Source organism: Fulvia fulva, chromosome 1 (assembly GCF_020509005.1).
Source record: "Fulvia fulva chromosome 1, complete sequence".
Classification (NCBI taxonomy): domain Eukaryota; kingdom Fungi; phylum Ascomycota; class Dothideomycetes; order Mycosphaerellales; family Mycosphaerellaceae; genus Fulvia; species Fulvia fulva.
In genome coordinates, this window is record NC_063012.1 from 4,938,906 (window position 1) to 4,952,477 (window position 13,572).

The window sequence follows — 13,572 nt, forward strand, 5'->3', positions numbered from 1 at the left end:
AGCAGTTCTCTCTTACTAGGGAAACAGAGAGATGGATTGAGGAGAGAAAGAAGGAGGAGGAGAGCAGGAAGAGGGGGACAACTCTAGGGTTGCAGACAAGGTAGTCAGAGGCTAACCACCATGACACTAGTGCACCCTAATGGAAGGAAAACTGAGAACTCATGGCAAGGAAGCTATTAGAGAAGGAGAGGAGGTTTTTACCTAGGAATAGGTTTCCTACCTTATGTAGTAACATATATAGACATAAACCCGCATGGGCCGGAGGGCACCACAACGGGTAAATGAATCATCTATCTATCTATATACGTAGCGTTAGAGAGGGCGAAGGTAATCGTAAGCTCTCGTAGAAATACCCGGGCCTTCTTAATAGAATTACTCTTAAAGGGCGTAGGTTCTTTAAGACGTAGATAGGTCGCTTACTATATCGCGGCGTCTATTACTACCTTATTATCGTTAGTAATAGTACTTAGAGTTTTAGAGGGCGGGTATTTACTTAAATACGGAGTACCTTTACTTCTACTATATAGACCCGGGTCTTTGGTTATATCTCGCCGGCGCTATAACTATACGACCTCTCTCTCTAAGGCCTACTCTTCGATCTCTTCTCGTAATACTTCTCTTCTCGTAATAAGAGCTTCTCTATATAACCGCTATTAGGTTCTAGGGCTCGGGCGAGGCTTAGGCGAGTCGCTTACGGAATTGTTTTAAGGCTCTATTTTAGCGTATATAGATTATAACGATAAGAAGCTTTAGAACTATAAGAGTAGAGACATCGTAATATATAGTACGTCTACGATTCTCTAAATCGTAGATAAACTAAAGCTTACTTTATTTCTTAAGGCCGGTATTTCGTAGATAAGTCGTAGTATACGTTACGTACGGCTTCCCTACGTCCCGTATAGTCCGAAGAACCCTAATATTATATATAGATAGCCTTATACTAAGGCTACTATTATAGGTAGTAAGGTAGTAGCTAAGTAATAACTTAATTAGTATTAGTAACTTAAGTAGATCTAGTAGCTAGATATTTAAGCAGTAGTATAGTAGTTAAAAGCGATATCAGTAGCTATATATAGATCTAGCGGACGACAATTAGGTAAAAGGGTCATCCGCCGAGTGAATCAACAACTCACCTTGCTAACGGCTATATAGCGATTCAAACACCACCTGCTACTCAAATTGCGACATCAGCTACTCAGTAGCAGAGACACACCCTAGGACCGCGCTAAGGTGTCATTCACCTCTCCTCAGCTATGACGTCGTCTCTCGACATGACGATAGAGGAACATGCAACCTCGCCGCCTATACTCCCTATGACTTCTTACCGCTGCTCAAGTATGGAAGAACTGAAAGGGCTCAAAGACTACCTCAAGGCCAGTAATGCCGAGGGCACTCACATTATGGAAGCGACGACAACGTAAGCGAGGTCATCTACGGATGCCACTATGGGTTGACCGAGACGATCTCTCGATCCCCGTGGCTTGTATCGCCTCTGCTGAGTAACTTATTTTATTCAGGTGGTGTTCGCAATGCAAAGCAATCCAGCCTTTTGTGGACAAGATGATTGCTAAGTATCCGGATGCAAAGTTCTACCGATACGATACCGATACTGCTCTAGGTGCGTTGCAGCCTGTTGGCGGTCTGTTCCAACAAGAAGACTGATGTCTCGCAGATATCGCTCAGGAGCTCGGTGCCAACTCCATGCCAACGTTCCATATCTTCAAGGACGGCGATGTCAGGGACAGCGTGACTGGCGCGAAGGCACAGGCTTTAGAAAAGGCGATCAGCTCGAACTACGACGACAAAGTTGTTGATGCACCATCTGAGTAGACATCTCTGAACGCACCAATCCTCGCAAAGAACTGCTTTTGAGTGGAGTGCAAGTGTCGCCGAGTGCAGTCTGTCGCGTCTGGGTGCACCAATGTAGGAGTAATAATGCTCCGCAGGAACCGCAGCACTCTGGGTGAAAGGCAGATTGTGTTTCATCAATACTGTTACCATCACGATCGGATCTGTCGAAGGCAAGCTACAAGTTTTGCTTGTTGTACCAGGACCACGATGGTGTTGTAGACGATGATAAAATCCACACCTCTCCGAAGCAAGCAGTAAACAGTCGAGAGCACGACCAGCCGTGAAGACGTGGAGACAGCTCCCTCAGCGAACCATTTCACCTCTGATTACCAGGCTCATGCACGGATGTCCATATCCGCGCAGCGTATCTCGCCTCTTACTCAACATCATCCAACTCTCCGTGGTCAACTTCCTCGCCCACATCGTTCTCCAGCGCAGCTTGTTCGCCTACCGCAGACCCTGGGCCATTCTGACCCTGGACTACAGCACTAGCTTCTCCTTGAGGCTGACCATTGCCTGCTGGAGGGTTTGTTGGGAGTCCATTCGCACCCAAGCCATTGAGGAATTGGCTCAGAGGAAAGGAGACACCCTGCGCGCCCCAGCCTGCCGGTGGAGGACCGCCAGGGAAGGCTGCACCATGCAGTGGAGCTGTACCGTTGAGAGGACCGACTGTAGAAGCTGCAACGCCCTGGAAAACCCCACTCAGTTGGTTGATTTAGTCTGAAGGGCCTGCGTAGCTGCAGGAATGCCGAGATTCTGATTTGCTGCAGCCCCTGGAACTGGTGCAGCGACCGGCATGGTACCAAGTAGACCGCCCACAGGACTATTGACGCCTGCGCCGAACATTCCGAACATGTCGTGGAGTGAGTCTTCGCTTGCGATGTTGTGCTCCTTTATCAGCCTTGGGATTTGAGCATGTACCTCGTCGTCTTGGAGGCAAATGAAGTATCCTCGTTCTCGAGAGTGACCGCATGGTATCTTGAAATCCGGACCAGTGTAATGTTTGCAACTTGGCGTGGGCTCGTCTTCTGCCATGAGTGACGGCTCAGCAATGAGTGAGGAGGAAGACTCATCGTTCTCCCCATCTGGGCCACAAGACTCTTCTTCGACTGTGTGGTCCAATGGGAGTAGTTCTGGGGGCTCGCCGTCGCTGCTGCTCTCGCCATCAGTATCCTGCCACTGTCCATCTTCGTATCCAGCGTCAGCCATTGGATCACCTCCAAAAATGTAGGTAGACATGGGATCAGCCATGCTCGCTGAAGCTGGATCAAGTTGTTCCAAGAAGTATGTCTTCTGACCACCTGCCAAACAGAGGGTGTTAGCTATGCTTGAGGACCACGTGGTATTATCTAAGCAGTTGGTATCTGGCATGTCTGAGACACAGAGGATGCCTTCTACCCTTCAGTACTTACCTGAGGTCACATAGAAGATGTGCAGGTGATCAAGTAGAGGGAGAGCTTGTAGTACCGTCAGAATGGACACCCAGGACCCATCGCGGAGATCGACAGTGTCGAATGTAACCATCCGAGCGCAAGTAAGGTTGCACACAGCCTTTGCGAGCGTGAGGCACTCGATGGCGACGCCATGCAGGTGGAAGAAGCTCAGCCTGCTTAGCTGCACGCCGCTCAACATAGAGCAGCAGATGTCGCCGGACGGTGCGCTACCATCGAACGAAAGCTCCAGTCTGGTGATGTTTTGCAGTGCACGCGTGAATTTGACAACTCTACGTCCTGCGCGGGCAATATCGGCTGTATTCGCTATTCAGTCTGTTAGCATGATGACCGCATTGCTCATATGAATAAGGCACTTACTCTGGAGGCTGACAGTCCGCAGCTGTAAATTCACCTCTTCCAGACTTGCAAAGGCCTTGATCAGCTTCGTGATGGTGGCAGTCGAGAAGTTCAGGTCCAAGAGTGGCGAGAGTGCATATTGACCAGCGCTGGCCTTCGATATCGAATTGATACCAATCTTGGTGATGGTGGTAATGCCACTGTCAGCAACAGCGAGGATCATGGTCCGAAAAGTATGTGAAAGCCACTCGTGGTAGATCTCAATCAGCTCCCGGCTAAAACCACCATAAACATCGTCTGGTGGCGGACATGTTGAGATGGTGTGGCTCCCAGTCTTTCGACGGAACTTGTTGAGGCCGTGCCATTGAACATCGTCCGGAAGCAACTTGGCATGGTCGACGAGCATAAGTGTTCGCAACGATGGCAGCTGCTTGAAGGCTTCGACCAGTAGCTTCTTGCCACCGTCTTGATCGTGACGAAGGGCGCGCTGATCTGCTGCGTACGAGGCATACGCTCGCTTTTGACGTGGGTCCAGCGCTGAGCAGCAGTCCTGTCTGCTCTCCGGGAAATGCCCAGTCAAGATGTAGACATGTCGAAGGAAGTGGCGAAGCTTGATGCTGCCAGCTATACCCACCAGCGCTGCTAGGCTTTGTGTGGCGAAGATGAAGCACTTGGTGCCGATATGCTGGGTGGCGAATTCGTGCAGCGTCTTGACTTCGATGTCGCGGCAGGTGAGGCGAAGGTTGAGGAGATCATCGGAATCAAGGCGGCAGGCCACGTTGGAGAGGATCTCTTCAGGCAAGGTTGCCAGGCGGGTGGTGGTGGTGGCGGTGGTTGTGGCGGAACTGGCGTCGTCGCCGGGAGTGGTGGTGCTGCCAGAGGAGCTCTCAGTCGCCGTGATTGCCATGGCTGTCGCAGGCGCTCAGTGAGAGAAGCTGCGATGAGGTTGGTGGCGGAGGTGATGCAGGTTGCAAGAGGCTTCCGTCAGCGCGCGGAAGAGTTGTAGGCGGAGGTCAAGAGTGTTCCGGTTTGTTGATGCAACTGAGACTGCACACAGGCGCAGAAGCAGCAAGAAGCGGGAGTCGCCGAGTCAACTCGTGACAACAATTTCAGAACTTGGCAGAACTCGATCGAACCACTGCGCCGGTGGACCAGTGAATGCGCATTGCTGCTGCTCTTAGCGGTGCAAGCAATGCCAGTTCCATGGAAATCAACACCGCTCACCAGACAGGCCCGAGCTGAAGCAAGCACATCCGTCTCGACGCAAAGACTGTTGCAGAGGCCAATGCGCCGTCGTCTCGTGCCATGTCCCGTCTCGTCGCCGATGCATCAAGCATGTCTCGATCGTCCTCTACTCGCTGCGCACTGGCTCGTGACCCCATATACTCGAACCACCAGCCGTGTGGGAGGTCATCTTCGGCCACATCCATCCAGTTCAAAAGCGCCTCCGATCACGCAAACATCACGAAACTGTTTCTGGCTATGATGATCTTCACAAGACCTGTTACTGCCGTCAGTGCTGGTCGACTGGAACGCGGATGCGACGGCCTGCAGTCAGATCCATACCTACCCGCGTGATGTCGTCCGAGACAGTGTACACGTAGATCGTGCCCCTCGAGAGACTAGTAGCAGCAACAACTACCCTCTGCGCAAAGCCTACGTACAAAAGAAGTTGCCCCTTTCAGCCAGCTCAGACGTCTCCTGACGATGGGGACAGCGATGCATGCAGCTGGCACATGTGCCGTTGAAGTGGAAATGCGCGCTTCAAGCGCCTCGAATTGATCGTTCTCAATCGTTGTTTTCCAGCACGGTGGCCGTTTGTTTGGCCCACACAACTCTTGTTCCTGCTTATGCTCGGCCTGTGGAATACGAACGGTACAGATCATGCTAGTGCATCTTCATTCCGCGTCGAAGTCAGTCAAAATTGGGAACGAGGCCAACGTCACCTAGGCGGCCGAAGAGAAGTTGGAGAAGCTGGGCATGAGGTAGCTGCTAGTATGTAAGAAAGCAGCCTCAAGAACACGAAGCTCAAGCTTGCTATTGGATGTCTCCTCTCGCGAGCAAGTATGACAGTAGATCACGCACCGTGATGACAGCTTCCTGGTTCCCACCCGCCCGCTCCACATCGTTTTGCTGGGTTATTCTGTAGTGGTCATGCATGCGCTTTCTGGAGCGGAGTCCGTTTGGAGCAATGTATTCCTCATCCTCAGCTGCTTCACGCTCTTCTTGGGAGGGGGCCGGAATTGCATGCCCAGATGACGTTGTCTCCTGATCACTCGTAGTCTGACGTCTCCGTCTTCCAATCCGCACAGGCCACGCAATAGAGCTGAAAGAGGACGCATCATGCGCAGTAATCCCTCGACCAAGCCGCGCAACTTCTCTTTGTCGAGCGTCCGGGGAGAAGATCTTGATGGTATGATCGATGCCAGAGACCGCTAGCATAGTTTCGTGTCTAAGAGCAAAGGGTCCAAAGTCAGCAGATGTCTCGGACACATAAAGATCAGTTCGCTTACGGATGGCCTTGAATAACATTCACCACCTCTCCGTCGCCTTCCAGGATATTGATCAGTTCAGAAGTTCTCCGGTCCCATATGAAAATGTTCCCACAGTCACTGCCGGACACTACGTACTCGTCGTCAGGGCCGAAATAGTTGACATCCTTGACGGTCCTCACGTTGCAGTGCCCACGGTATTGTCGAGTGGCCCGCGAGCACTGTGTCTCCGCTTCGACTTTAGGGCGCAATTTACGGCGCTCGAAGCCTGTCCGATAGTACCTTGGCGCGATGTTCGGTACACCGTCTTCTTCATCCGGCTCCGAGCTTGAGTCTGATTCATCCCTTCTGTCCTCGCTGCCATCATCGCCGTAATCACCCAGATCTTCGTCGCTACTTTCGTCGTCGTCTCCGTGATGGTAATCATCTTCGGCCCCGGAGTGCTCCTCTAGGAGTAATGGATCGTGTTCTGCCCGGGCTCCGGTTTGTTGAACATCACCGGTAGTACTAGCGCTTTCATGCCGCCTCGCCTCTCTGACAGCCAGAGCTATGTCATCCCCAGTTGCTCCATCAACGACATCACCATTCGCATCCATGACCTCCACAGCACTCATAACGTCATCTTCAACGTTTTCTTCCTCGTTAAGCGCGCCATCAATTGCTTCTTCAGCCGCAACTTCCCGTATTACCCTGCCAAGGCCGCCGAAGGCACGGTCAACGACAACGAAATTGAGCCCTTCTGCAGCTTCAAGCAGCAGACCACGAGCAACTTTACGACCCCAGAACGTGTGGGCAGCGGAACGGTCTTGAGCCTGGACAGTTCCGCCTCCTTCTGCTAGCGCTACGGCCGAAGAAAGGTCCGCGAAAGGTATCTTTACTGCGGCGGCGAAGGCAAACACCGCGGCTTTCTGATCTGCAAAAAGACGTCGACTCTGCTCGGTTTCGAACCTATTACTCTCGATGTTGATGATGGGATCGTCTCCTGCCTTCGAAAGAAGATAAGGTATCAGGTATTCGTCAATGGCTTCTGTGCCAGCATCCTGTTCTGGTATTGGGAGCCTGTGAGCAGCCTTGCTCCCAGCTGGCATATCGCTTGGTCGTGTGAAACCTTCGATCAAGCGCCCCACGCCGGAGTCTAACCATAGCAATAGAGCTTTTAGAAAGTCGTAGAGGAACTCTTCGTCTTGTGCGAGTGGAAGCTCGCTGTTCCGGGTCTCAATCGCGAGGTATGGTTCGAGCATTGGGCTTGCGATGCCGGATGCTGTCTGCAGCTTGCCACCGAGTACTCTCGCAAGCGTGCCAGCACCTTGAATAAATCGACGCGTACCTTCGCGTTGTCGCCTTAGTGTTTGCTGCACGTTCACTGCATCGGGTTCGGGATCTAAGGGATAACCCCAGTCTCGGACCACCTGATCAATATCTGGCATTATACTAGCCGCCTGTCCTAAGGCTGTGGTAAATTGACTGGTTGCAGGAGAGGTGGCTTGGATCCCAAACAACGAAGTGCGAACTTTCACTGATGCTCTGGCGATGCGCTGTGCATCTTTCTGCCGCTCTGTCAGTGTCTGGGGCACATTGGGTAAATCGATGTCTTCGGTCTGCCCATTCTGGTAACGGATTCTGAGAGCTGCTTCGAGGCCTTCAGCGCGTGGGCGCGATGAAGCCCTTGCGTCTTGGCCAAAGGATGCCTCGCTACCGGCTGCCTGTCTCTTCCGCTTCCTGTCGCGACTTTCGTTTGTTTTGCTACTTCGCAAAGCTCCAATACTATCCTCTTGATCAACTGGTAGATCTCTGATCAGATCGAAGCTATAGATGTGATCGCCGCTCCACGACGCGATCAATTCGTCCGGCCTAGCATCGCTAATTTTGCAAGCCGTAATGTGGCCATTGTCCGCCCTCTGCATCTTTCGCTGTCCTTTTGGCGCGAATTTCCTCACGCACTGCGTAGCTTGGGCCATCAGCTCTTGCTCGTCGTGAGAGAGGTGATCGATAGGGGACAACGATCGACCCATTTCTGCGAGCCTGTCTCTACCGGTCATCCGGCGATCATGAAGAAAACAATGCAGATGAGCACCTCCAAGAGCAATGTAGTGTGGTTGGCTTGCCGAGCAGGATATTGTGTTTAGGTCCAGACCGTATCGCTTGTACGAGATAAGCGGCGGTGGGATGTTGCTGTGATGAGAGCGGCTGGGTGGTGGGTACGCTGATGAAGGCTGCCTCAAGTCCCATTGTCTAATCTTGTGTCAGTGCGTGATGGGGTCCTTGATCTTAACGACTTTACCTGACTTCCCCGTCCTCACTGCAAGTCAAGAACAAATGCGGCGAGGATTCGGTGACAATGCGCTTGACACGGTCTCCGTGAGATCTGTAGACTCGTGCGTTTGTATCACCATCGCTCAAGTATGTCACTCCATCGTAGATATTGTTTCGACCTCTTCTTCGTCCCTCAGACGCACTGTGCGAAGCATGAGAGGCTCCACTACTCTGACCAGCATACTCTAGATCAAAGATGCGGACCTGGGCGTCGCCTGCAGCTGTAACAACGGTGCGATCGTTGCTATGTGGCATGAACTTGACGGAAAAGATGTTCTGAGTGTGCCCAGTCGCAACGGTGGCGGTGAGCTGGAATTGGTCGACTGCATTCTCCGGTTGGTACGTGTGAATGTTCAAATGTTGATCGTCACTGCCGCTAGCAAGTAGACGACCTGACTTCGACCAGGAGAGTGCGTTCACACAGCCTGAGTGACCGTCCAGCTCGTTGACGATGTCGAGATCATCGATCAATCGGCGGTTGGCGTACAGCTTGCGGTAGCTGGCGGAACGTATCGCGACATCGTCGATCTCGCGAGTGTGCAATTTGGTGATGAAAGAGTCCTTCATGGCCGGGTGTCGTGTTCCTGGTCGGCAGCTCGACCGTGTGAGGTTGCCGCGGTCAAGTGTCTCAGACGCGATTGCTTGTTGAGGCTTCACAGGATCCGCTTGTCTTTGCCCTCAGTCCGGTGCTTGTGGCATGCCCGGCAGTTCCAGTGCAGACACAAGCAGCATGGCAATAAATCAAGCACTTGTTGGTGCTGCCGCTATGTGAAGGTGAAGCTTCTGGCCCCATGATGATGCGTATGCTCGCGTCGCAGTGGGGAGCGGCAGGGGCGGGCCGAGATTGGCACAGGGCATGTGAAGCTGAAATGATAATGGAGCGACAACGACATCTTGGTGGGAGACATTGACGATCGGTTTGTTCAAAACTGCTCGTTTGGAGTAAATGTGCGGATAAAGCTATACACCATCCGCCATGACTGATTCAGCTCCAACACTCGCGACAACATCTGTCCAATTGCCTCGAGTGGCCATCACTTGTGAGCGTAGCTGGACTTCAATGGGATATCAGTCGCCATGCTAATGACTTCTTGAAGATTGTACTCAATGCAAGTGGTTGTTGAGGTAGGTCGTGTCGAACCTTTCGAGGCTGTCTAGTACTGAGTCACAAGTTCAGAGCTGCATACTTTGCCCAGGAACTACTATCGACATTCGGGACAAGCATAGGAGAGATCGCCCTGATCCCTGCCACCGGAGGGATCTTCACAGTCTACGTCACTCATGTCCGTACTGGCAGCGATGGCTCCAATGCGAACAGCGATGCCGCCGAGGTCATGATATGGGATCGAAAGGCTGAAGGTGGATTCCCGGAGACGAAAATCCTGAAGCAGAAATTGAGAAACCTTATCGAACCAGAGAAGAATCTTGGTCATTCTGATACTCCATCTTCGAAGCCAAAGGCGGTGACTGCAGGGAAAGATGAAGGAGTTGCGGTTCCACATCCACAAGCAGTAGCGACAGCATCCACAGCTGTGACCGCCGAAGAATGCAAGGACTGTACTTGAGGGCCAAGCCTTCATGACATGCACACTCCAACAACGTATCTCGACATGGTCTGTACCCTCAGGTAGTCCGTTCGACGGGGACAGCTGCGGGCACCAATGGTCCATCATCTTGTGTCGCGGAGGCTGGCTTGATTGTGTCGTGACAGGATGCTCTCAGTCGGATCGGCACAGCATCGAAGAGTCGACCTAAGATTCCAGATAGCGAAGGATTGTAGGCATTGCACGTGGTGCTACATTCGAGACCGCTGTTATTAGATGTGCAAAGCTTCAATGCAACCCCTGACTCCATCGCTGTCCAGCCATGAACCCGCTGATCCCTCTCATTGCGCCTTCTGTGCTTGAGCCTTTTGCTTTGCCTTCAACGCCTTCTTGCGATTGCTCCTTATCATAACAACACTAAGGAAACTGCCGACTACTGCGCCGCCTAATAGGAGGAGGATTACTGGGATGCGGATCGCCCACACTCGGGGTGGGAACAGTGTTTGGATCGGATGGCCGCTGTCAACGAATGGCTAATGACGGTCAGCAAACCGAGTGAAGACTTATGCATGCAGCCATGTACCATCAACAGAGTCCAAGTGGTGTAGTAGAGGAAGACGGCAGACGCGAGGATGAGCATTGCGAGGCCAACGACGCGATCGAGCTGGCAAGAGTTAGCGTGATACGCGACGAATTTGGCATAGTATACCTACGAGAGTGTTGGCAGCCATTGTTGTCGTGTTTTGTTCAAGGGAGCGTGCGTAGTGTTGTCACAAGGATTACGTACAGTATGTGTAGCATTGAATCGAAGACGGCTTTCGGAGGTGGCAGAACTGGTGCCTGAAAGATGCCTTAGAAGTACAGGGTCTAACAACGCTGATCAACTTCCATTCAGTACATGTAACCTCGACAACACCTGTCACCACCACCACCACCACCACCTCACTTCACTTCACACTCGCACTACACCGACTAGACACCACCACACCACCTTCCATCATCAATCTTGCGCACGTCCGGATCAGCCATGTGGATCGTCGACTGGTGTACGTTTCGGATGCGCATCAACTTCGGACATGGCATGTGAACAGTACAGCTGACATGCTGCAGTTTGGGACCTGCTGGCCAATCTTGGCCTGGCCAACAAGCATGCCAAGCTACTGTTCCTCGGTCTCGACAATGCTGGAAAGACGACTGTGAGCCGAAGACAGTCTCCACCTTCTCCCACACCCGCTAATCCCTTTTACAGCTCCTTCACATGCTCAAGAATGACCGCGTAGCGATCCTTCAACCCACTCTGCACCCAACCTCAGAAGAGCTCAGCATCGGCAGCTGTCGCTTCACCACCTTCGATCTCGGCGGCCACCAGCAAGCACGACGATTGTGGAAGGACTACTTCCCCGAGGTCTCTGGCATTGTCTTTTTGGTAGATGCCAAAGACCCCGAACGCTTCGCAGAGAGCAAGGCTGAGCTCGATGCACTACTCAGCATGGAAGATCTGGCCAAAACACCGTTCTTGATCCTCGGAAACAAGATTGACCACCCTAACGCGGTGTCCGAGGATCAGCTCAGGCACGAGCTTGGGCTATATCAGACCACGGGCAAAGGCAAGGTCCCACTCGACGGCATAAGGCCTATTGAGATCTTCATGTGCTCGGTTGTGATGAGGCAAGGTTACGGAGATGGTATTCGCTGGCTATCGCAGTACGTTTAGATGAGCGGAAGAGCAAGGACCGGTCGCGAAGCTTCACAAGAGATATCAAGAACCAATGCACTCGCGAATAAAGGTAGTGGTGGTATTCATGGGGCTAGGCGTTACTACAATGATATGCTGAGCGTGGTACAATCGCCATCACGCAAATCATGAACATACTCCAGGATGTTTCTCTAAGCACCATCTGTCGGTATGCCTGATGCGCAGCTCAGTCTATCCTTTCGGTGATCAAGGCTGTTCTCAAGAGACTTTCCGCGTCTCTGTCGTTGCCTTAGATTCGTAGAAGCTCTCACTCTGAAGAAGTGTTCCTCTACATAAAGACAGCGTTCTATCAACACGTGAACCTACGTCCGGTCGAATCCTGCTTTGACTCTCATCTCACCCGGAGGCACCACGAGACAACACGGGCTTTATTGTTCATACTCCGGTAATACCTAGCAGCCATAGCAGGAGTTGAAGCGCCAGGATTACTGCTATCTTGCGGAGTGCTCTGCTGCCATGCGAAGAAGTTGCGCTTACAGAAATCTATCGAAGCGCCTGTGCGCAGGTCAACATCTATTCAGTCGTAATTTGCATCCTCTCAACATCGTGCACAACGCTGCCATTAAGCTGTTTGCCCTTCAACACCGCCTGGGCAAGCATGTCCACTCTCTCCAGTGCCTCGTCCCCGATTTGATAGTGTACAACCAGTCTACCTCCCAACAGCCGCAGTCCAACTCTCTGCCCTGCCTCGATGAAGTCTTTCGCCGTGATATTAGCAGCTTCAATGTCAAACCATACCATGTTGGTCTCCACGGGATTTGTTGTCTTGCCGCCGTACTTTGACCAAATCTTCTCGATCTGCCGTGCCCGCTCGTGACATTCATTCAACTTCCCGCCTAGAAACGTATCTTCCACAGCGACCCTTGCTGCAGCAGTGAGAACACCCAGCTGCCTCGTCCCACCACCGATCGCCTTCCTCACCCATCTTGACCTCTTCACAAAAGCCTTCGTTCCCACGATCACGGATCCGATCGGTGCTCCTAATCCTTTACTAAAGCACAGCGACACCGAATCGAAACAGTCACAAAACTCCTTCAAAGTTCCGGCTTGGGCAGCAACAGCTTCCCATAGCCTCGCACCATCCAAATGCATCACAATACCGTTCTCCCGTGCCCACTCACTGATCCTTCTAGTCTCCTCCAAAGGCATGATCGTCCCTCCCAAGGTATTCTCCAAAGATATCAACTTCGTCGGACATCCATGCACATCATCCCTCAGATCCGTAACTTTCTTGACGTCCTCCAAGGTAACATAGCTCCTTCCTGCACTAGGGACCGCACCTTTTATCAGTGCTCCACTGAGCGATGCAACACCTCCAGCCTCCCACTCAATGATATGTGCCCTATGGTCTGCCACGACACTATGTGGCGGGCCCTGGAGATGAGTTCTGATCGCGATTTGGTTCCCCATGGTGCCGGACATGACGAAGAGGCCTGCCTCTTTGCCCGTGAGCTTTGCCATGAAAGTTTCGAGGTTGTTGGTCGTGGGGTCCTCTTGGAAGACATCGTCGGCGAGTGTTGTAGCAGCTATAGCGGCGAGCATGCGTGCGTTCGGGGTGGTGATTGTGTCGCTGCGGAAATCAAAAGCCGAGGGCGAGGGAGAGGCCCAGGCATTGATAGAAGTGGAGGTGCCATTGGCGAGGTGCTGTGCTTCTGCTTCGATGCGCTGGGCTGAGATGCCGGAGGCCATGGTGCTGGATGTGGTGTGGATGGAGCTTTGGGTGTGGTGGTAAGGGGAGAGAGGTGGGCTTGGGAGGTATGGAAGTGGACAGGAAAAGCTGCTTCTACTTATCCTCTGCAGGAGAGCAGATCTGGAAAGCATTTGGT

At 52.4% G+C, this 13,572-nt stretch overlaps 7 protein-coding genes across 7 annotated transcripts; 3 read left to right on the plus strand and 4 right to left on the minus strand.

Moving 5' to 3' along the window:
- Positions 1-1,253: 1,253 nt before the first annotated feature.
- CLAFUR5_00944 (Thioredoxin) lies at positions 1,254-1,830 on the plus strand (the record flags this gene model as incomplete). Its single annotated transcript, XM_047900092.1, has 3 exons — positions 1,254-1,417; positions 1,518-1,618; positions 1,673-1,830. 3 exons carry the CDS (start codon positions 1,254-1,256, stop codon positions 1,828-1,830), a joined length of 423 nt encoding a protein of 140 aa, XP_047757353.1.
- A 723-nt stretch (positions 1,831-2,553) lies between these two features.
- CLAFUR5_00945 (uncharacterized protein) lies at positions 2,554-4,548 on the minus strand (the record flags this gene model as incomplete). Its single annotated transcript, XM_047900093.1, has 3 exons — positions 2,554-3,152; positions 3,264-3,608; positions 3,663-4,548. The coding sequence occupies 3 exons, from the start codon at positions 4,546-4,548 to the stop codon at positions 2,554-2,556; spliced, it is 1,830 nt and encodes a 609-aa protein (XP_047755265.1).
- A 1,007-nt stretch (positions 4,549-5,555) lies between these two features.
- Positions 5,556-9,013, minus strand: CLAFUR5_00946 (WD repeat protein iqw1; the record flags this gene model as incomplete). Its single annotated transcript, XM_047900094.1, has 4 exons — positions 5,556-5,630; positions 5,727-6,093; positions 6,155-8,365; positions 8,415-9,013. 4 exons carry the CDS (start codon positions 9,011-9,013, stop codon positions 5,556-5,558), a joined length of 3,252 nt encoding a protein of 1,083 aa, XP_047756726.1.
- Positions 9,014-9,422: 409 nt separating this feature from the next.
- Positions 9,423-10,011, plus strand: CLAFUR5_00947 (uncharacterized protein; the record flags this gene model as incomplete). The annotated part of the gene is made up of 3 exons (XM_047900095.1): positions 9,423-9,486; positions 9,544-9,571; positions 9,624-10,011. The coding sequence occupies 3 exons, from the start codon at positions 9,423-9,425 to the stop codon at positions 10,009-10,011; spliced, it is 480 nt and encodes a 159-aa protein (XP_047756725.1).
- Positions 10,012-10,331: 320 nt separating this feature from the next.
- CLAFUR5_00948 (Dolichol phosphate-mannose biosynthesis regulatory protein) lies at positions 10,332-10,721 on the minus strand (the record flags this gene model as incomplete). The annotated part of the gene is made up of 3 exons (XM_047900096.1): positions 10,332-10,523; positions 10,574-10,654; positions 10,704-10,721. 3 exons carry the CDS (start codon positions 10,719-10,721, stop codon positions 10,332-10,334), a joined length of 291 nt encoding a protein of 96 aa, XP_047757349.1.
- A 296-nt stretch (positions 10,722-11,017) lies between these two features.
- Positions 11,018-11,704, plus strand: CLAFUR5_00949 (Small COPII coat GTPase sar1; the record flags this gene model as incomplete). Its single annotated transcript, XM_047900097.1, has 3 exons — positions 11,018-11,036; positions 11,101-11,186; positions 11,240-11,704. The coding sequence occupies 3 exons, from the start codon at positions 11,018-11,020 to the stop codon at positions 11,702-11,704; spliced, it is 570 nt and encodes a 189-aa protein (XP_047757348.1).
- Positions 11,705-12,259: 555 nt separating this feature from the next.
- Positions 12,260-13,567, minus strand: CLAFUR5_00950 (Aldolase vrtJ; the record flags this gene model as incomplete). Its single annotated transcript, XM_047900098.1, has 2 exons — positions 12,260-13,272; positions 13,318-13,567. The coding sequence occupies 2 exons, from the start codon at positions 13,565-13,567 to the stop codon at positions 12,260-12,262; spliced, it is 1,263 nt and encodes a 420-aa protein (XP_047756196.1).
- Positions 13,568-13,572: the final 5 nt, after the last annotated feature.